The 23,416-nt window shown below is 33.9% G+C and overlaps 1 protein-coding gene across 5 annotated transcripts in view; it reads right to left on the bottom strand.

Moving 5' to 3' along the window:
• ZDHHC17 (zinc finger DHHC-type palmitoyltransferase 17) overlaps positions 1-23,416 on the bottom strand; it is a 104,246-nt gene that overhangs the window by 47,588 nt on the left and 33,242 nt on the right. For all 5 annotated transcript variants that reach the window (XM_043561548.1, XM_043561544.1, XM_043561547.1 and 2 more), the window contains 5 exons: positions 15,447-15,524; positions 14,718-14,862; positions 9,678-9,742; positions 8,876-9,038; positions 664-789 (listed from right to left, as the gene is read on the bottom strand). In XM_043561548.1, the coding sequence (XP_043417483.1) occupies positions 664-789; positions 8,876-9,038; positions 9,678-9,742; positions 14,718-14,862; positions 15,447-15,524 (577 nt within the window). The remainder of the gene's footprint in view (positions 1-663; positions 790-8,875; positions 9,039-9,677; positions 9,743-14,717; positions 14,863-15,446; positions 15,525-23,416) is intronic.

Here is a 23,416-nt window from a genome sequence, read left to right as displayed (position 1 = left end):
GACAATGTATTTTTTAAAAATCCTTTATAATATTTACACTAAACAAATAAAAGCATAAAGATTATGGGACTTTCCAAAGTAATATAAGACTCTTTTGTTACAAGCTTAGTTATTATGAGACATCAGCCTTTGTTTGCTATGTTGAGAAAAACTGCTCTAAATCCTAGAGGACAGAGCAAAATCAAAGAAAATAAAAAAATAACCATTCTCTATATCATATCTAGTAGTAAAATGAAAGAGGTAATACAACATGCAAAAATTGCTCATTATTCTCAACTGTGGGGTTGAAAAAAGGCAAGTTTATAAACTATAAATCTAACTCTTCTCATGTCTAAGTAATGGACCAATGAATTTTCAATGCATTAAGGAAGTCTGAACTATAAATAAATGAGGCATGCTTTTACATTTCCCTTTGTCCAAAACTTGTCATTCTGTTGTGATAACACATAGATCAACATTAACTTTAAGTAAATAGTATTACCACCAGAACAGCCTAAAATAAAATGGTACTCAAGGCTTAATGCTATTCACCTTTGATGATTGACAAATTAGCCACACTGGTCAATGGCAAAATTAAAAACTATGAATGCTCAGGTAAGAAGGCATGCCTATGAATTTTACTTAAAAAGATTATATACTGAAAAACTTCAGTCATGAATTTACCTTATCAGCTTTGAGCTTTCTAAGGAAGGACGGATTGTCATATCCTTTGGCCTGTCTCGCCTCTTGCAAATGGTTGATCATCCACACGTTCTTTCTCTGCTTTGCCAAATCAAGTGCTGATTCACCCTGATAAGTAGAAGAAATTCATATTTAAAAAACTTTTAAAGCACTCCCATAAAAATAAACTGACTGAACAATTAGTTCACTAACATTGTTTTGACATCAGGCAAAGTCAAATACTAAAAGAATCTAAATCATTACATATTACTTATGCTCTCCCATTCAAGGTACCATCAGTAAGAGTATTTACTCATCTTATTCTATAAATTCTATTTTTGCTTGCGTTTTGGCTTATATTAAAGTACATCAAAAAGTAGGTATTTCAGCACCTGCTGGATCAGAGGCTATCAAGTTTATCGGTTATTTCATATCTTTGTTTTATTAGTAATACTTATTACTACAAAACATCCTACTAGAATACTAAATTGCCAGAAACCTCTCAGTTTAATTTCAATAATGACAAAGGTCTGAAGAGAATAGGGAAGAAGAAGAAAAGTCAACTTCTATTTCTCCTACTGTGGTACTATCATCTTAAATTCATTCACACATCCAGAAATTTCCAAAGAGAATGAGAACAGTAACAAAAAATAGTGAAACTCAAGTTATGGACCTGTAGCTTCTAATCTCAAGAAGAAGAATGCCAAAGAGTAGAAGTGAATGAAACTAGTATGTTTTAAAGGAAGAAAGAAGATATACGCGCCCCCAATTCTAGATCTATGCTTCTTTTTGCCCTTGTTAATTTCAAATCTTCTTTCTCTTTAGTGAGACACCTACATTTCTATTCTTTTTAATATTCTACACTATTTATCTACTTTAAATATAAAAGTAAAGTGAAAAATTGTGTCTGACAAAATTTTAAGAACGTATAGATGAATATTCAAAATTACTTAAAAAAGGAAAATACTGAAATTTTATTGTGAAAAACTAGATAAAAACAAAAGAATAAGGAGCCTTGGAGAGCTTTACTTATGAGGGATGATTATTTATCAAGTATAAAGTACACTCTATGAAACAAAAAAACACTAAAAAATAAAAAGCAAACAACAAAACAAACACAGCACTACCACCAGTAGCAACAACTGTAACAATACAACAATAACAACAAAATGCCCAACCAATCCTTTAATAAAAGATCAATAGTATTTAATAAGGCACGGGCTTAAGCTAGGTGAGTCTTCCACAAATAGGAATATTTACTGTAAAATACCTCCTTACCTATTCAAAACTTCTATCACCTAAGTTGTAAGAACCAGCTAATTAATCCAAACTATAAAGATTACCTGAATAAAAGCAATCCCTTGGGTAACAATTCCCAGAGAATATCCTGCTGTTGCCTCGGTCCAGCTGAGCATCCCTTCCACTAGAGGGCCATGTGACACCTAAGGATTGCCTAGATAAAAAGATGGAGGGAGCTTTAAGAAATCTTTCAACTATTCCTCTAGTCTTCTGACTGCTTTTGTATAGTTTTTATTCAGCTGGTAAAGTAAACAAGCAATTAATTTAAAGAATGATACTAAAACCAGGGTTCTAAGTCAAGTCTATATTTGATTACTCCATGTGTCAGCCCAAAGAGTAAATGATAATAACAAGAGCAATAACAACAAGAGTCATGGAGTGTTTATAGACTATGTAACTGGTAATAAAAGAAATATTTCAAAGGTTTTGGTGAGATAAACACTATAGAAGGTGGAGAGGAGAAAATCACTTTTTGCTTGAGGTTGAATTTCATTGTTAAAACTAGGAAAATTCTTGTTTGGAGACCATCTAGGGCAGTTACTTAAGAGGTAATAAAAAGTATTTTTAGAAAAAAGTATCTTATCTCATGTCAAGAAACCATATAAGATTTTTCCCATATATTAACAAAGCTCAGTAATCTTATAGCCCGCACAAGGTAAAAATTATGCTGTTTGCTAATTTTAGAAAGAAAAATGATAAATGCTTGGGCAGCACTTGGAGATTAATTGTCCTCCCAAAACTCAATTCATCTAAATTTATCTGTATAACCAAAACATGTGGGAGAGGGTAAAATATTATTTTTTAAAAATTCACAAATGAGATGCTGTAATAAAAAGGGATTACTGCATAGGTCACTTTAAAAAAATCCTTAGTATCCCAAAGCATTTTTCCCTTCCTTATTGTTATCATTTAACAAGACTGGATTTATTCCATGTAACTATTATGTGGGGCCACGGTTCTTAAATTCTTTTGAGTCATATTTCATGAAAGCCATTGACCTTCTCCCCAAAAAGCACAGATGCAAGTAATTTTTTGGTAATGATTTCAGGGGTTCATGGGCTCACCCTCTAACCAAAATTCACTAGTAAGTCCCAGATTAAGAATTTATAATCTAGAGTATATGACCATTCCTGATCCTTCTAAGGATCAAAATAGTCATTTTAAAGTTACCTTATTTTGAAAAAAAAATCATTTATTTACATATTAAAAGAATTGAATTTTTTATTCAAACAACTAATTTATAAGGGTAAATAATATAAAGACAGATTTCTAAGAAACTTTAATTTTAATTAGAAAAGCTATTTTAGAAGAAACAGGATCAATATTTTTATAACTATAACACAAAGTATAATTTTTCATATTCTTTGAAAAGTACAACTTTTATTAGCTATTACAGCCAGATTTGCAGACTATATCTTTTTTGTTATAATTCATGATTATCAATTAGTCTCTTTCTTAGCTCTCGAAATAAAAACTGGAAAAATATACAGGTATAAATCAACTTTGTCAAATTCCTGGACAAAGAATCTACGTTGTTTTCAATTAATTAATTTTTCCCCTGTTGACATTCATATCAACTTAAGTTTACTTAATTAGCTTGCTATTCCACATAGCTAAAAGGCACCACACCTCAAATTATATTCTTACCACCCTCACCCCAAGAAAGTCTTCCTCCTTCAGTCTTCACAACCTCAATATATCACAATACATTCAGTTATTCAAACCAAAATCTAAGTCATCAATATTTCTTTTCACCCTCATATCTAATCTACTCTAAACTATCATTTTCATTTCTACTCTAAACTATCATTTCCAAATCCATTCATTGCTCTCCATCGCTATTCCTACAATTGTAGGCTAAACTAACATCACCTGCCTGGTTCATTACACTAGCCTAACTGATCTTTACCCATCCCCTCCATTTTTTTTAATTCTTCAATGCATTCTCCATCAGCAACCAAAGTAGTCTTTTAAAAATATTTAAAACACAAAGATTATAAAGCCAGCCTATGTAAATCCTCCCAAACTGCTTCTCATGACTGAGAACACAAAGTACCTTATCATGGCCTTGCACTATCTGGCACCTGCCTTCCTCAGTGACTGCACTCCCGTGCTCACTGCACTCAGTCCAGGCTGTCATTTGCTGCACCTCTAACAGGGCAAGCTTACTCCTGACCTTGGGACTTCCACTTGCAGGCTCATCTACGTGCAAAGTTTCTTCCTCATGTGTCTTCGCATAATTGATCCCTTTATCAGACAAGTCTGAAAGCAATGTCATCTCCTCAGAGGTATTCACAAGTCATTCTCACCTCATGTGGCCCCTTCATCCCTCATCACTGTACCACATTTGCCTATGAGGATGCATATGCATGTGTTTTTACTTATTGTCTATTTTCTTAATACAATGCAAATTCTGAGAGAATACAGACTTCATCTATCTTAAACGCCTGGACTCCCGAGCACTGATATTTGTTAAATGAATGAATGAATGAATGAATGAATGAATGGTTTCCATTAGAAGGTGGTGACTAGACTTCAGCATATGGAATCTGGAATGCCAGATTCCAGCAGAAAAAGCATCTGATACTTCATCTTTTTAATTCCACAAAAAGTGCATTTTAAAACAAAAATCTACTTTTCCACCAGTGTGGATAAAAAGATTAGTTTTCCTCTGAAAGTGTAAGTGTTCCCTGAGCAACTGAAGCAACTCCTTAAACTTTATTTCCTTTAAAAATAATGTCACTCCAAATAAGTCAGAGAAAGATAAATACTGTATGATCTCACTTATATCTGTAATCTAAAAAATAAAACAAATAAAACGAAACCAAGTTAACTGATACAGAGAACAGACCAGTGGTTCCCAGAAGCAGGGGTTGGGGGTGGGTGAAATAGGTGAAGGGAGCTGAAAGTTAACAATAACTTCCAGTTTTTTTTTGTTTTTTTTTTTAATTTTTTTTTTTCAACGTTTATTTATTTTTGGGACAGAGAGAGACAGAGCATGAACGGGGGAGGGGCAGAGAGAGAGGGAGACACAGAATCGGAAACAGGCTCCAGGCTCTGAGCCATCAGCCCAGAGCCCGATGCGGGGCTCGAACTCCCGGACCGCGAGATCGTGACCTGGCTGAAGTCGGACGCCCAACCGACTGCGCCACCCAGGCGCCCCACTTCCAGTTTTAAAATAAGTTAAGTCCTGAGGATGTAATGTACAGCATGGCGACTACAGTTAATGCTCCTGTATTGTAGGCGCGCCTGGGTGGCTCAGTCGGTTAAGCGTCTGACTTCAGCTCAGGTCATGATCTCACAGCTCGTGAGTTCGAGCTCTGCCTCAGGCTCTGCGCTGACAGCTGAGAGCCTGGAGCCTGCTTCAGATTCTGTGTCTCTTTCTCTCTCTCTACCCCTCCTCCACTCATGCTCTGTCTCTCTCTGTCTCAAAAATAAATACTACTGTATTGTAAATCTGAAAGTTGCTAAGACTTTCTGATTAAGCAAATCTTCAGAGTTCCAATCACAAGAGAAAACAAAGTTTTGTGACAGATGCTGATTGGACCTGTTGTGGTCTCTCATGACAGGTTCAGGTTACACTGTACACCTGAAACTAGTAAAATGCTGCATGCCAACTATACCTTAATTTAGAAAAATTTTAAATAATAATAATGATAATGATAATGATGATGATGATGATGATGTAACTCCAGAAGCTATCAGGGAACTACATTTCAAACTAACTTCTTTTTGTCAATAGCCAATCCTGCTTATACATGTCAGATAAAATTAAAACATTAATAAAAATTAAAAAACCAAACATGAATTTAAATAAAAGTTCTACAGGCACGATAATTATTTTACACTGTAGACGCTGGACTGCACTAGTTAAGAAAGCTACATTCAAGCTTTATCCTATCTTGGTACCAAATAATTCACATGCCTGAACCTACAAACCATTAAAATTATAAGGTTCAAATTATTTACATCATTTCAAATATCTCTCTTACCATTACCTTTCTGTTGAAATTCATTACAGATTATTTCTTTTACTAAGTCTAATAAAAGTTTATGCAATGGTTGAGGTGCCTGGGTGGCTTAGTCAGTTAATTGTCTGACTCTTGATTTGGCTCAGGTTACAATCTCACAGTCACAAGATCAAGTCCTGCATGGGGCTCCACGCTGGCAGTGTGGAGCCTGCTTGGAATTCATTCTCTGTCTGTCTGTCTGTCTCTCTCTCTCTCTGCCCCTCCCATGCTTGCGCATGCTCTCTTTAAAAAAAAAAAAAAAAGGCTTATGGGGCACCTGGGTGGCTCAGTCAGCTAAGCATCTGATTTCAGCTCAGGTCATGATTTCATGGCTTGTGAGTTCAATCAAGTGAGCTTGAGCCCCGCTTCAGGTGAGCTCAAGCCCTGCTTCAGGCTCCACACTCTCCCTCTCTCTCTGCCCCTTGTGGGATTCTCTCTCTCTCTCTCTCTCTCTCTCACTGTCCCTCGCTCACTTACACTTGCTCTCTCAAAAATATACATACATACGTACATACATAAATAATCTCATCTTTATGCAATGGTTAATGCAAAGTGCAAGGGCTCACTATTTATTTGAAAAGACATTAAATTTACACTCTACACTTCAAAGACTTAAAGATCATGATCCAAGTGAAGTTATCCAAAAGTCTATATGTATAAAAAATATACTCTTAAATGGTCTAAAAATACATACTACTAGTTTCAAATTCCAGAACTGTTCAGTCATGTTATCACAATTTTTAGTATTATTGTAATTTCAACAGGCTCTTGGTAGAGTCTCTGGAGACTCAGTATTTGACACAGTAAAATTGGTTCTATCTTTTTAATAATGTAACATAAAATATTTTGAAATATATTCCTGGGGCATGATCACTTTAAGAATGGCTGTCCAGGAGGCGGGCACCTGCCTGGGTGTCTCAGTCGGTTAAGCATCTGAGTTTTGATTTTGGCTCAGGTCATAATCTCGCAGTTCGTGAGCCCCACATCAGGCTCTGCACTGACAGCACGGAGCCTGGCTAGAGATTCTCTCGCCTTTCTTCTCCTTCTGCCCCTCCCCTGTGCCTCTCTCTCTCAAAATAAATAAACATTATAAAAGAAAGAAAGAAAGAATGGCTGTCCAGTACCAAACAGAAGAGAAACAATGCTCTAAAGCAATACAGATATAAACATAAGGTAAACTCACTAATTTTTTCATATGGGGATATTAGTCAGCCTTAGTCAAACTCTTCCTTTCCTGTCCTTTAGGCCTTGAGGTTAGCCCAATTTACTAATCATAGTGTTAAAAACGTTTCTGAGCTTCCTATTTAAGAACATTTGGGGGACACCTGGGTAGCTCAGTAGGTTAAGTGTTGACTCTTGGTTTCAGCTCAGGTCTGATATCAAGGTTTGTGAGATCAAGCCCCATTTTGGGCTCTGTGCTCACAGCACAGAGACTGCTTGAGATTCTCTCTCATCTCTCTCTTTCTCTCTGCCCCTATCCCACTGGTGCTCTCTCTCTTTTACAAAATAAATAAGTAAACTTTTTTTAAAAAATTAAATTAAATTTAAAAAAAAATTTCAAAAAGCAAACTTTTCTCTCTATAATTTCAGAAATGGCAGGGAGGTATAATGGCAGTGTCAGAAAAACTAGCTTAGAGGTAAAGCTCAAGACTACATAAATCTTCAGTCTGTCAAAAAATATTTAGAGTGCCCATCATGTGTCAAGCCCTATAATATGCTGACTTTCCTCTTTCAATATTGTATTGTCAGATATTCAGCCATTCTGATCACTTTGGGGAAAGACAGAAAGACCTGAAATTTAAAAAAGAAAGAAAGAAACTTTTTCTCAATTTCTTATAGTTTCCAACAAGATATTTGATATCTACTTTTAACTAAGTACTTTTAATTAAACTCATTTTTAAAAATTGGTTAAAATTTTAAGTAAATTAGGCTCCATACAGCTAGTCTAAGCTATATTATTTTAGCAGTTTAACCTCAGAGTAATTGAATACAGAAAGAACTATTCACTGGAACATAATTAGATGCCCTGATCCAGCAGGAGATAACCTACTTTTTGATTGCCATTTCAGAATATTGTGTGGCTCAAATGTCTTTCAAATTTAATTAGCACATATCCCTTAGAAATTTAAGAGATCTGACTCCAAAAGTATTATGGCTTATAGTCAAAATTAAAGAACACTTGTCAAAGGGCACAAAATTATTTATGAATTCACATTATTGAAAGATGATGTTTCAAAGTTTAAAGTCATTTCACAGAAAGAATGGTGCCAAACACCACGGTGGATCCTGAAGCTTTAAAAATAAAAATGGTTAACCAAAATTTAAGACTACCAACAGAACTGTCTTTCAACTACTCATGAAATGTCTGCAAATTTCTAAACGTTCAGAATGCAAATGTTAATTAATTGTGCTTTGCTCTTAGATACTCTTGTATACTTTTCCTGGATCAGGCCAAACATCCGCAGGAGAGGTATTTACATTTAATAAATCTGTAAAGGTCCTGATCTTTAAAACAAGACAATTACAAGGCAAAGAATCACTGAAAGTTATTATGCATAATGTGGTTTAACTACAAACATGTGATTCTTTGTACTGGTCTTCTTAAAGAAACCAGAAAATTATTCCCTTCACCTATGAAGATATGGGTTATGTAATTTAATTTTCAAAAGAAAGAATTCACTAATGAAAAGGCCATCAAAATCTGACAATTACTTCAATACTACAAGACAAAAGTAAATCAATCAATCAATCTTTCAAAACAAATTCTTGCATGGAAGCAAAGGGTGTGAGCTTAAATAAGACGTTTCTTCCATCTTTGACAGTCTGTGAAAAAATCTAGTTTTTTATTGAGGAACTGAGATCTTAACAACATTTCACATAACATAATCAATACAGGGTATTTTTACCTTGATATTCTGGGCATCAACATTAGCCCCAGCTTCCAGAAGAAGACTAATGACTGTGGTATTCCCTGCTAGTACTGCCCAATGCAGAGCAGTGTTTTTGTGATACTTGTCACCAAGGTTAACTGAAACATTGAATGTTAAAAGCAATCTAGTTGGATCCACACTGAAAAGGAAAAAAAAAAAAACAACAACAACAACCCTAATTTCAATTATAGAAATTATTACAGATACTAAACTGATCGTGGTTGCATTTGCATCCCATTTTGGAACTCTTCCATTCTAACCTATACTCAACCTTATAATCAGTAATGAGACAATATTCTAATCTGAAGGATTAAATATGTGCAACACCTATACAAAGTTCCAAGAGAAGGCATACGTGGTCCTGACATTTTCTGTTTTTCATTAGGGATTGAGGTCTTAATACCTATATAATTAAACAATTAATTTTTTTAATTAAAATCCGGATTGTTCCAAAAATATTTTCAGGCTACTTACTAATTAATATATCAACCCTGTCGATATACAAATAATGTGAAAAAAATCATTTTTAAAAATAAGATAACATCTTTCATTCTTAAAAACTGCTAAAAGAGGAATAGATTAAGAATACCGTAACTACCAAGGTGAAGGTAAGCACAAAGATTCAAACATTCAAAAAAGTAATTGTCATACACTATGTACTCATAATAAGAATTCTAAATATTAGCAAATAGAACATTAACTGCCTTTTCCCATCATTTATTTTACATTTTATTATGCTGACAATGATCTGAATAAATATTTTATGATGGTTACATACCTATGTGTTCTATAAGCTGCCCACATTAAAGGTGTCATTCCATTCTGATCCATCATATCTACATCCTAATAAATAAAAAGAAAAAAGTAAGACAGTAAAAATTTCTAAGTTCCTACAAAACTTACTTGAAAAATCTAATTTGCATGTCACAGGAAAAGCCAATATAACACTCTTCAATCAAAGGTCATTTATGAAACTTTTTCTAACTTTAAAATAAAACCACCTATTGTTACTAAATATTTTAATTAATGGGCATATATTTAATTGACAAAACATTAAATATGTATTTAATTATCATATATTTATAGATTTCCGTTTTCAGATGCTATAATCGGCCTTTCAATGTTTTGCATTTAAAGATCCTGACCTACTCTTCATCTTTCATCCACAAATAAGAAGTTAAATGATTTAAGTGTCCAAAAAACTTATTTATACAAATTCGTGATAAGAAGGAATAACGAAACCCTGTTTACTTCTAGCCATTTCAAAACAAAGAATAAAAAGACCTATCTTTTCAATAAACTCAAAAAAAGTCCGCTTTCTTTTTATTTTATTGGTATGCACGTACATTTTTAGAGTCAAATAACTTTGCAAAGTTTGTGGTGATAAAGCTGTTCTCTGCCTTTCTCTCCACTATTTTCACCTCTTTTAGCTCATTGCTTTGGTATTTACCCTCCACATCTTAAAGTAAGATGCATGAATTACTACTTTTTCATTTTTCAGTTTTAGGCATTATCTTCTGAGACTCTTCGGTATGCAAAATGAGAATTTTTTACTCTTCCTGCCCCATAACAAATATGCACCTTTCTATTCTTTCAAGAGATCTATTGTATTTTTGGTTCTATAAATATTTGATATTTACATTATTACAAATGTATATGAATACTATTCCCAGCAAAATAGTGATTATTTTATTTCTCCTACCCAACTTTTTGCTTTCCTAATGGTACTCCCCCCCCCCTTTGCTTAGTTTTTTGACAAATTAGAATTAAAACTACCATTTCTTTAACCAAAACTCTTCCCTAGTTACCTAAATCTCCTTTCAAGACATCCTGATATATCAGGGATTCTATCAGTTTCACTTCTCTAAAATTATCTCTCCTAACTCCAACCTGGACTAATTATCCTCTATGCCTGAGGTATTTGTCCCATTAGCTAAAGAGAAGTTCTTTGAGGATTAAAATTGTTATAAAATTCATCTTTGTATTCTCAGTGCCCAGCAGAGTGAAACCATTTGTGTAGTGATCAAAAACCATTTGTGAAGTGAAAAGACATGTTTATCTACCTATTTGTTTGGGAAAGGCATAGGCTTTTAGACAGACATGGTTTTGAATTCTTAGCTCTATCACTTACTAGCTAGAAGACTGGCAAAATCACTTTAATTCTCTGAGCTTCAGCTTCCTCATTTAAAAACGTGAATATATAATGGCTTCCTAAGAACCCTGTGATGATTAAATGGAACAATGTGTGTAAAGCACCTATAGCCTAGAATATAACAGGCTATGTGTTATACATATAACACCTATGTGTGTAAAGCACTCTATAGCCTAGAATATAACAGACATTCAACAGATACTAAGTTTCCTCTTCTTCCCTTCCCCATCGCCCAATTCTGGATTATATAAAAGTAGCAGCTGTAATCCAAGTTGTGTTATCTAGTATACCAGTCATGCAGAGAGGACAGAGTCATAGTCGAGTATACTGCAAAACACTTTAAAACTCTATGCAGCAATTCTCTTGAGCCACTGATATCGAGGGAATATGCCTCAAATGTGAACATTTTCAAGGGTATGGAGGCAGAAAAAATGTTGAGGAAACAGTACATTAGACAAACTAGACGCATCCTTGGATATCATCAGTTTTGTCCCTCGTAGTAAATACTGTAATCAAATGGCATGCCTTATCCATTATAAATCCATTTCTGGATTCATGTTAAATGTGGGTGGGAATGTCCTATGTTCATTCGATACTTCCAATATACACACCAATTTTTTTTTCAATTAAAATCTTTACGAAAATCTTCTCAGAAATGACAAGTTTCCTTGTTTCTTATATGAGTCAAGCACTGTAACTTATTTTACTTCTTTCAGTGTCCTAATTTCAAGATAGCTCAACTAAATTTGATGTCCAAGTAAGACAGACATGTAAATTCTTTAGTTTCTTCTTCCTTCTTAGTTGTCTTTTCCTATCCTTTTAAAGTGACAGTATTAAAAAATATAAGTGAAATTAAAAATGTAAAATAATGCCACATCTCTAGAGTACTAAAAGAAAAATGAAATTCAACCTTTTCTTTCTTTGGCTCAGGATTTAAAACTTGGTACTTCTTTTCCAAGTTCAGCCTGGACATATGGGTATTCTCTATTAGGAAGAATTAACAAGCCCAGATCAAAAGCTTATGGGGATTCCATGATCAACAGGGCTCCATAACTTAGCATTTTCCCTTTTCTCCTGAAAATCATCCAAAAGAATTGGTAGTGAACACTAAATATATTTTAACAATAGAGCTAAAATGAAACAAATGTGAGGAAGAGAATGACAAACTAAATGGAAATGTTATATGCCCTAAGAATGTAAAACTGATACAATTAACAAAAAAATAGAGAAAAAAATGAAGACAAAAATGGAAAAAGAAGGTTGGAAAGAAAGTGTGAAGAGTGCCTAATCTGTAATAGCTATGAGTCAAAGGATATTAATTATAGTTAAAAAAAATCTAGTAATGGAAATGTACTTATATCTACCAGAAAGAAGTTAACACTAAGAAAAACAGTATTATAGACTAAAGTCAGTGAAAGGGAAGAAAAAGAAAAAATGAAAATACAGTCATTTTATTATTACTTATAATTGGGAACTAATCAGAACTAATAAAATTTGAGCAAACATCTGACTGAAATAAAACAGACAGAGAACTGTGTGACTATCTGAGGGAAGGATTTACCAAGCAGAAGGTAAGATCAATCACAAAGGCCCTAAAGCAGCAGCGTAGCAGAGCTGCTCAAGGAACAGGAGGAAGACTGGTGTGTCAAAGCAGAGTGAGTGAGGGGAAATGACAAAAGATGGGCTGGAGAACCCATGGTTCTGTAGGCCAAAGAACCCATGGTTCTGTAGGCCAAAGAAGGACTTTGGACCCCAAAGTATGATGTAATGAACACTACAGAAGTTTACTTTTATAATTAGTGTATAGATGGAAAAAAATTCTGGAAAAATATACTAAACAATTAAAAGAAAGTGATCTCAGTTTGGGATGTGGGTAAGGGAAGACATGGGGTTTCATTTTCTAAGTCATACTCTGCTCTTATGTTTGAATATTTTACAGTAAGTGTGTTACTTTTGTAGCAAAAAAATTACTCATGAAAAAGAAAACAAACTGCCATTTGTTATCATCATGCATTTATTATATACAAAAGGTACTGTAACAGGTAGAAATCCCTGCCCCGAGAATTTTATAGCCAATATCCTATGCCAGAATTAAAAAGATTATTAAAACATCCAAAACCCAAAATCAATATGCTAACAAAAAGACTAAAATTTATCTCACTTTTCTTACCCAGTTAAAAAAACAAAAGGAAAAAAAGCGAATATAAATTTATACCTGCAAAATAAAAAGCCACTAACAACACTATCATGGGTTACAGCACCATTTGTTGCTCCAAACCCCAGCCTAGAAGGAACTCTGGGAGAACAAAAGTAATCTCCTGTGGCAGCTGGTATCCAAAGATGGCCCCCAGTAAACTTCACCTGCTGGTCACATCCACGTGTCCCCCCAGTGAACATGGACTGGCCCTGTTACTTGCATTAACCGACAGAATGGAGCACAAATGTTGCTGTGTCAGTTCAAGACTTAAGACTTAAAAGAGGCAGAGCTGCTTCTGTTCTTTTGGGAGCTCCCAACACACAAGAAGTCTAGTTGCCCTGCTAGAAAGACTACGTGGAGGGTGCTATGGAGAGAGAATTCTGAGACTGCATGGAGAAAAAGAGAGAGGACTAGTCATCTCAGCATTCCACCTGGACCCAGCCTTTTAGCCATTCCTATTAAGATACAAGGTTATGTGAATGAGCCATCCTCCATCTCAGTAAAGCCCCCAGACGACTGTAGCCCCAGCCATTATCACAAGGCAAAGAACCACCAAGCCAAGACCAGTCAACCCAAGGAATAGCTGATATTGTTCTAAAGCTGTCAGAACCGATTTTGTGGGTAGTCTGTCAATACCATAACAGAAACCCTTCCCCTACTAGCAAGTAGCCGGTCTACGCCTCTTTCCTTAAGCTATAAGCACAACACACAAGGGTCAGTGCTTGGCACTGCCAACAACAAATATCTTAAAAGAATTCATAAGATAAATGCTATTCAAATTGCGAATCTGCATAAAAATTTTAATCTAAAATAAATGTTAATAGCATTGAAGTAAAATCATTTGTCTTACTCTTATGATGAGATCCTTAGCTATAAAACTAATATTTAAGTATGACCAGAGAAAACACATGAAACAAAAACTGAGAAACATTAATTTTAATGAAATACATTTATCACAAAAACATGGTATATATAAACTGGTACCTATTTAATGCGATTATAGTCAGTACACACTCAAAAAGTCAGGAAGAACTCCTTAAACATGAGAAGTTTTCTGACATGTATGAAGCAGCATTATTTTACACAGCAGAAACCAAGAAACTGATCCTAAACAATTTATCCCCTTCTCCAAGAGGTACCTAATAGAGAAAATAACCAGTAAAATATGTTCAAAAAAGTTTAAATGAATTCAGAGGATATATTCAAAAGATGTAATTAAGGGAAAAAATAGATACTTAAATTTTCTTACTTTCCAGGATTCATCTCTATCATTCTCAGAAATAAAAAATGCAATTTAATAGATCATTATCTGGTTCTTGATTATCTTTCTTATTTTCAACTTAACTACATTTACTACCTCAATATGAAACTAACTATATATTTATTCACTGTCATCCATCAGAGAGTACTATTCAAAATAAACCATGAAGAACATCTGATTAAAATCCACACCATTGTAATTTTTTTACCTGTCCTTTTGCTATGAGATAAGCAACAATTGAGGTATGTCCAAACTGAGCAGCCAGATGAATACAGCTACATCCTTCTCCATCAATTAGTGAAGGATCTGCACCATATTTCATTAGTTGCACAACCATAGATAGATGGCCTTGTCTAAAACATAAAAGAATAAACACTTAAATATATAAAGTTATTTCAAACAGGATCTCCGGGAAGATCTTTTTTTAAATAGGGTAATGGTGGAAAAGATTATACAAATATTTAAAAAGTTTTTTAAAATAGGCATATGTCAAGACATACTTAGGATTTTAAGGCTTTTAAGTCTCAACTGAAATAAGTCTTTTAAATTTTAGAGATACTTATAACTTCTTTAAATATGTAATAAATAGTTACTATATTCTATTAATCCTATTCAAATATTATCTTAATTATCTCAGAAACTGGGCAACTTCTTTAGTTGTAAATATACAGAGGCTGCATAATATTACATTTACAAACTCAGTCTTAACCTAACTGGATTAACATCAGCATGGTGAATTCCCTAAAGATATTCTGGGGCAATAAACTGCTGCCAATGCACGTAACACTATACGGCAATACGTTAGTACACTGTTGGTATTAACTATTACTTTAAGTTCTCCCATTCATTTTAGCATATCATTAAAAAAAGAAAATTGTTTAGTTATAGACTAAAAAAGAAACCAAAGGAAAAAAATAATCCAGAAGCAAATTTAAACCTTGTGGCCCAGTGCAATGGAGTTGAATTTAGGTCTCCTCCAAGTTGATCCACAATAGCACCTTTCGAAATATAGTATCTATAAGACAAAATTTTAAATAATTTAGACAACTTGCATTTTCAATTTTATGAAATTATGTAAAAAATAAAGAAAAAAATGTTTTCCATTGTAGATCTCATGCTAGTTTATGTCTCTATGATAAACAATCTTTTGTGATCTTTAAAAAATATACTTAGTAGAATTTATATCAAACACATCACTCTCTTTTGTTCTAGAAGCAAAAGGAAAATAATTTTTCAAAGTTACAAAAAAGAACAGTAATACCAAATAACAATTCTATAAAAAAAGAAGGTGGTGAGAGAACCATTAAGACTTGGATCAAAGAGCAACAGCACAGAAAAGTTGTAGAACAGGCCACTTAGTCTACCATTGGTAGAGGCTCAGCTTTTAGAGCTTTATTTTCCTCACAAAATTACTGTAGATTAAATCAAACAATTTACGTGCAAGAATTTTATAAATTGTAAGTATAACATAGAGGTTCTTTAGAATGCCTTGTTATGCCTTTAAAGGTATGTTGCTTTAAAAAAAAAAAAAGCAACCTCACTGCTTAATATATTAACATTATAACATCTTGATATCTTCTGAAATGAACAGGACTTAGCTGCTTATCATAATGCTTACTTTGAACTGATCAATATAATGAATCTTGAATATAAGTGATTTCACACCTCTGATGTCAAATACTTGATGTGTGTATATTACTGAGATTCTTAAACTGTTCTAAGTGATTACTGCTTTAGATCACTAACACATTCACTTTTAATGTACACAGTTTTAAACATTTAATATACTCATGTTTGATTCAGAAATTTATTGCTTTATGTATTTGTTAAACTGGTGTTTTTAAAACATTACACAATAAAGGGCCCAACTCTACCGTATCTTCTTAAATAGTTTAAGTAACTTAACAAAATATTTCCAGACTAAAATATTTCCAGTCCAAAATATCAGACATTAGTCTGCATACAAACATTTAACTATTCCTAAACTGTTTCTTAAGTTTAAACTATATAATAGCTGAAAATGATTTTCTGAGCCCAAAGAGAAATATAGCTTGGCCAAAGAACAACTTTGATAAGAGCTGGGATGTTTTTTTAAGGCAATTTTATATTATGTTCTCTATAGTCAATATATTTGTTCATGAGAGTTATTTTTACTCACATTTCAAATCCTTGCTAGGGCTATGGCAATGAGTGATTTCCAGACTGGTTCTAAAGTACAACTTTTTTTTTTTTTTCTGTATGCTAAAGAAGAATAACTTTTATTGCCTTTTCATTGTAAACTACTGGAAAAGAAGTACCAAATGTTTATAACATGTTATTCTTTATAGCTATTAGACCCTAGTTCAAAACTACAAAATTCTGAGAAGATCATTTAATTCTTACTTTTAAACTTAAGCCTCCTGTATACTACAAGAAGGTTACCAAGGAATGTTCCTGCAGGTATTAACTAATGATCCCTAGGTTTTGAGATAGGACCATCAATGAACAAGAGATATTAACAAGTATTTGAAAGATGAAAAGTAAAGAGCTAAAACTCAAATGTCTCCAGAGGGAACACCAATGAGAAGCAATCCAGAGTTTATAAAACCCTGGAAAGACTAAGGGATTAAAGGTAACTGTTATCTCTGTAGAATGTAAAGAAGCTAGACTATAAACAAAAACACTGGCTGTAAGTTAATAAAAGTTACTGAAAAAATTGTTTTGTAACTTACATTCTTGCCAAAAGTTAAGTATTTAGCACCACAAACAGGCATTTTAGTGACATGGATGGAAACAAGCAGCTGACAGTGCTAGGTAAGTACTTCTTTGTGCACTGTAATGTTGAATTTCAAAATGTGACTCCTCAAAATTTCAAAATTACTGTAATACCTCAAACTCTTGAAAGTTCAGATTCATTCTTACATCTCTAAATTTCATTGTATGATGATGACTTCTGGCTTCAGCCTCAGGCTCATACTGATTTTAACACTCAACCACTCAGCATTTGCTGAAAAGTACATTCAGAGCACCTTCATCAGAGAAATTTGAGACTCAGGGAATTAAATCAGAGAACCATATGAGACACTATACTGAAAACATAGCAATTCAATGAAAGTTTACATGCTAAACAACAACTACAACCCCAAACCCCTTTCCTTGCTCAGTTCAGCTGGCAGACAGAGATAGATACTTAGCTCCTCCTACAAAGATATTAGAAGATTCTTCTCTAAGAGACACTGAACAATGCCAGAGAAAAACTTCTAGAAGTAGACATTTGAGAGGTTCCTGTTGTGATCTAAGTTCTACAATTTCCAATCAGCTTTGTTATGTCTCTCCTAAGTATGATTAGATAATTGAGGAAAGTTGCAAATATGGAAGGAGACCAAATAAATAGAAGAAGCCTAAAATAAACAGATAACATAAAGCAAAACTTAAAAAACAAAAAATTACAATTAACGTCCTCCAAAAATAAGAGAAGATGATATACTCATGATATGAAGAACAAAATATTTTTTAAAAGGGGAGGAGGAGACAGAGATCAAAAAAAAAAAAAACACTTGCAAATTGAAAATGCAATTGGTAAAATTACAAATTCAAAGAAAGGATTAGAAGATAAATTATATAAATTAAGAAAATCTCCCCAAAGTACAATGGCTATACTGGGAGATAAAAAGTATTTGGGATAAATGGTAAAAAGAAATCAATCTGGTTGGTTCCATTATCTGACAATAAAAGTTCCTGGGGGGCGGGGGGGGGGGGGCGGAACAGAGAAAATGAAAGGCACTCTTGAGGGCACCATGCAAGAATACCTCCCTAAACCAAAAAGGCAAGTTTCCAGATTAAAAGTGGCCACTTAATGGCCATAAATTAGATATAAAGTAAATGCGTAAATAAATAAATAAAATGCACAATAATGTGAATTTTCACAAAGCCAAGGATAAAGAAAGAAAAGTACATGTTCCCAGGGAAGAAGAATAAGCCACACATACAATGTATTCTCAAAAAATTGTGAACCCTATATTTTTTAATAAAGCCCCATGTTCCTTAATAAAGCTTTGACTTGAACTCAAGTATTACTTACTTGACTATTTATAATAATCAAGTATTATTTACAAGTATTATTACTACTCTTAACGAAGAATCTTAAGGTAACAAGAGACTGTTGAACACAAGAGCTTGAGCTAATCCTTTCTATTTTATTACGTTAGGGTAAAGCTGAGAAATAAAAACTTTCGCTTGAAAACATTGGAACTATAGACAATCCAGGCTAAGGTGAAGGTCTCCTCCTTTCCACATTATACTTATTTTATTTCTTATTATCATGAAAGTGTCCCGACTACTTTGTAGTTAAATACATGCTAATGAAACATAACTGTTAAGAGAGACATTTCTCCATGGGTCTCTCATGTTTCCATATGCCTTGCTAGGTATAAACGAAGAATACAAGGCCCTGACCACTTCTACATAGGTCATTTCTCAGAGTTGTGTTTGTATCCAGCAACCTTGAGAGATGAGGTAATGTCTCCCTCTGGAACAAAGAGCAAGCCTGCTCTTATTATAAAAGCAATGAATTCCCCAAGATGCAATACAAACCCACTATGTGTGCTGTATACATCTGAACAACCGCAAGCCACTCCCATAAGACCTATGTGTACAAGGACCCTAGGCAAATATGATGCTCATGCTATTTGTTGTGGTAGAAATAGGCTGTAGTTTTTAAGTGGGGGTATAATTCCAGATCGGTAGTAAAAAGTAATTTTGAGGCTATAAATACCAGTTGTTATCGAAAACTGCCTTTAATCACCATGTTTGTTTTAGGAAAGTAACTTGCTAGATTATGCACTATAAAAAATTAAGTTTACCCACCTGAAGATATAATACACACAGATACTAATTATTAACCCACTCTACAACTACTGACTACTCTATAACCTCACTATTCCACAAGTGGCTTGGAACACTTGTAAGGCAGGCAGCATCAAGACTTTTTGTCTATATTTCTCACTTCAGACTTTATTTTTACACGTAAGACAACTGTGAATTTTTTGACCAACAGAATCTCAATTGTAACATATGAATTAAGAAAATGATGAAGTAATGCTTCAAAATTCTAAGAAAACTACTTTTAATCTGTAAGTCCATGCTCAGCCGAACAACCAATAAGGTGTAAGGACAGAAATAATTGTAACTTCAAATCATTTACCTCCCAAGTGCTGTCTCTCTCAGAAAGCTATCAGAAATTGTGCTCTACTAAAATCAGGGAGCAACCCAAAAGAGACAAAAAACAGGAGATCCAGGAAACTGAAACCAACATTGGAGCAAAAGGATTTCCCAGAATAATGGCAAAGCAAAGTCTTAAGATAATGGCTGTATGTTAGTTCTAGAGCAAAAAATCTGGGTTGGAGCAAAAAAGTGGAGAATTCCAGGAATGATTTCCTCCCCCTCCCAACTCCAAAAATGGAACAGATAAATTAGGTGATGCTGTTGGCAGCTAGAGGGGTTTTACGGTTGTAACAGTATGGGATACGGGAAGGATTACTTACAATATAGAGAAAATTAAACAAGTGAAGAAAATAAAATGAAGTAACTGCTGCTTCAGACAAAAATCAAAATTCTGCAAGGAAAGAACAAATAATCATAGAACACTTCTGAGCTTAGCAGTGAGAATTTACATTCTCACAACTTACACTATGCACAGTGACTTAACTAATACTAAAATAGAGGATGGAAGAATGATTAGTGGTGAGGAGCTCTAGGACATCTAGTTATCCTAAAATAGAAAGTCAAAATAGATAATAATTGATAAATCAAGAAATAACAGCATAAAAGTGGGCAATATTTATTAAAATTCAAAATCTGAGGCACCTGAGTGTCTCAGTCAGTTAAGAGTCTGACCCTTTATTTCAGCTCAGGTCATGATCTCAGGGTCATGAGATCAACCCCCGTGTCAGCCTTTGCACTGACAGTGCACAGCCTACTTGGGATTCTCTCTCTCTCTCTCTCTCTTGTTCTCTGCTCCTCCCCTGCATGCAGTCTCTCCCTGTCTATCTCAAATAAATAAACATAAAAAAAAAAATCAAAATTCTTCTTTTTTTTCTCCTAGAAATATTACAGGTATATATAAAAATAAACAAAATGATATATGACCAAGATTAGCAATCCGAACACTGGCTGTAATGGTAGAAACATCAAAATCAATACAAACATCCATCAACAGGAAAACCATGAAATACATTAAATCCATATAAATGAACACTGTACAGCTGTTTAAAAAGAATGATGCAGCTCTATTTGTACTGACAATGAGAAATCTTGAAGACATATATATTAAATGAAAAAGCAGAAAAAGTACTGTCATTTTTGTAAAGAAAATAGATTTCTAGACAAAAGTAGCAACATAAATATATAAAATAAAGCGTATACACTGAAAGAAACAGCTCAAGTACTGAAAATAGTTATTTCTGGGCTATAGGACCCAGGTGGTGGGGAGTGACTGCTATTTCCTACTGTAAGACTTTAAGTACTATTTGAGTCTTCAAATTGTTTATACACTACTTTGATTTAAATAACATTAACCAAAAAAACAAACAGAGGTTTAGAAGACTAGATAATTTGAATCAACCCTCCCATTAAACTAAAAAAGTTCAATGAAGTATAAGAAACATTTCCTAAAGAGTAAAACCTAACAAGATTAAGAGCATTAACCAGGCCAAAAGTCAGGAGACGTTAAAATTCGAAGTTAGAAAACTACTTGGGCACCATCTGCCCTGGAGACAATTTGCTGATGCAGAAGAGCTGGCCAAGAAGCAAGCTAAGCAGACAAAAGCAAAGCAAAACAAAACAAGGGCTGAGACCCCAAAAAGCTGCACTGTAGCAGTAATTATGAACCAGAAATAAACCTGGCTCTAGCCTGTGTTTAGCCACGTGGGTGATCCAGAAAATCTAAAGCCTTGAAATTAAATTAAAAGTGTGCCTAGCAGAAACAAATGGAAATCTCATTTTAGGCTTCAAATTATTCAACAAATAATTTTTCAAACACATTGTGTGGTACATATTTAAAGACAATCAGCACATGAAGAAACAACATTAACAGATACAGACCCACACAAACTACAAATGCTATCTTCTCACAGATTATAAAATAATTATTTACGATGTTCAAGAATACAAGATTGAAAATTTCAGCCACGAATGATTTCAGTAATACAGGCTTAAAAAATAAAATGACGAAAATGCTAGAACTGAAAAATAAAATTAAGAACACACTGAATAGATTTAACAGCAAATTACACACAGAGAATAAATGAACTGGAAGGTAAGTAAGAAGTTTCCAGAATGAAGCACACCGGAGGACGGTACACACAGAAAAGAGGATAAAAGACACAGAGCATACAATGAAAAGGTCACACATATGTTTAACTGGAGTTCCAGAAGGAGAGCAAAAAAAGAATGGGATGGAAGCAATATTTGAAGATATAATAGCTGGGATTTTTCTAGAACTGATGAAAACGTCAATCTGAAGTATCAAGAATTCATTGCAATTTCATTCAGGGTAAATAAAAAGAAATCCACACTTAGTTAGATCATCATGAAACTGCAGAATACCAGAAACAAAGAGAAAAAACTTAAAAGCAGCCAAGGGAAGAAAAGGGAAAAAAAAAAAAGCCCACAAAAGCACAATAGTTAGCCTGATTTCTCAATAGTAACAGAAGCCAGAAAATAGTGGAATGATATTTTCAATGAGTAAAACACAAAAATAAAACAAAAACTGCCAACCTAGATTTCTATACATAGGGAAAATTTCCTTCACAAATAAAGATGCAATAAAAACATTTTCTGCAAACAAAAACAGAATTAGATATCAGGAGACCCATATCGAAGGCAGAGGGAAGATGAGATATACAAGAATACAAAAGGAACAAATAAAATAGAGATATGCTCTCTGGAAGAAAGCATTCAAGTTCAATGCTTTCGTTATTACTTGCTTATCCTTTCTTTCATACTCAAAATGGAAAATTCTTTTACCTGGCATTAATATCCTATTTGTCTCTGGACTCTGTGTGCTGTACATAACTGCACATCTGCAACTGGTTTACTTCAGATTCATATCTTTATCTAAAGAACTTACGTCCAAATTGTCAGAGACTACTAAACTAGATTCACTAAAAAGACTTTCTATTAACCTCTTGCTTATCTAACTGCCTCTTATTAAAACTAAAAAAGCAGATTAGCAGTAAGTAATAAAAATCATTTATACTTAGTAAATATTCATTACTTATGCTGGCATGAATAGTTAGATTATTATTACCTACTATCTTTGTGACTGCTCCCTTTTCTTTTGTAGCTGTTTCCCAAAGAATTCACATTTAGAACATGAGCTGCAAGTTAGATTGTTGATTTCCTGATTCCAACTTATTAGCTGCATGGCATTAGTAACCTATTTAACCTATTTATATGCTCCAGTTTCCACATCAAGACAACAGTGAAAGTTGTTAGTTTTCACATAGGGTTATTTCAAGAATTAAGATTAAAGGAAATATACATGGAAAAACACTCAGCACAGCACCTTGTACAAATAAGTGTTTGATGTATGTTAAAAACTATTTTTTTTTTTCAGGAAAAAAAGGTACATAGAATCTACATTTTAAAAACAAGGGGCGGGGTGCCTGGGTGGCTCAGTTGATTAAACATCCGACTCTTGATTTCGGCTCAGGTCATGATCTCACAATTCAGGAGTTCGAGCCCTGTGCCGGGCTCCATGCTGACATCAGAGGAGCCTGCTTGGGATTCTCTCTCTGTCCCTCTCTCTCACTGCCCCTCCCACGCTTGCACTCACACTCTCTCTCTCTCTCAAAATAAATAAGCATTAAAAAAATAAAGAGTAAAAGCAATGAATTTTAGAAATTACTAATTTTTATAATTTAGAAT

Source organism: Prionailurus bengalensis, chromosome B4 (genome assembly GCF_016509475.1).
Source record: "Prionailurus bengalensis isolate Pbe53 chromosome B4, Fcat_Pben_1.1_paternal_pri, whole genome shotgun sequence".
In the NCBI taxonomy this organism is placed as follows: Eukaryota; Metazoa; Chordata; class Mammalia; order Carnivora; family Felidae; genus Prionailurus; species Prionailurus bengalensis.
This window is presented reverse-complemented; position numbering and strand designations above follow the sequence as displayed.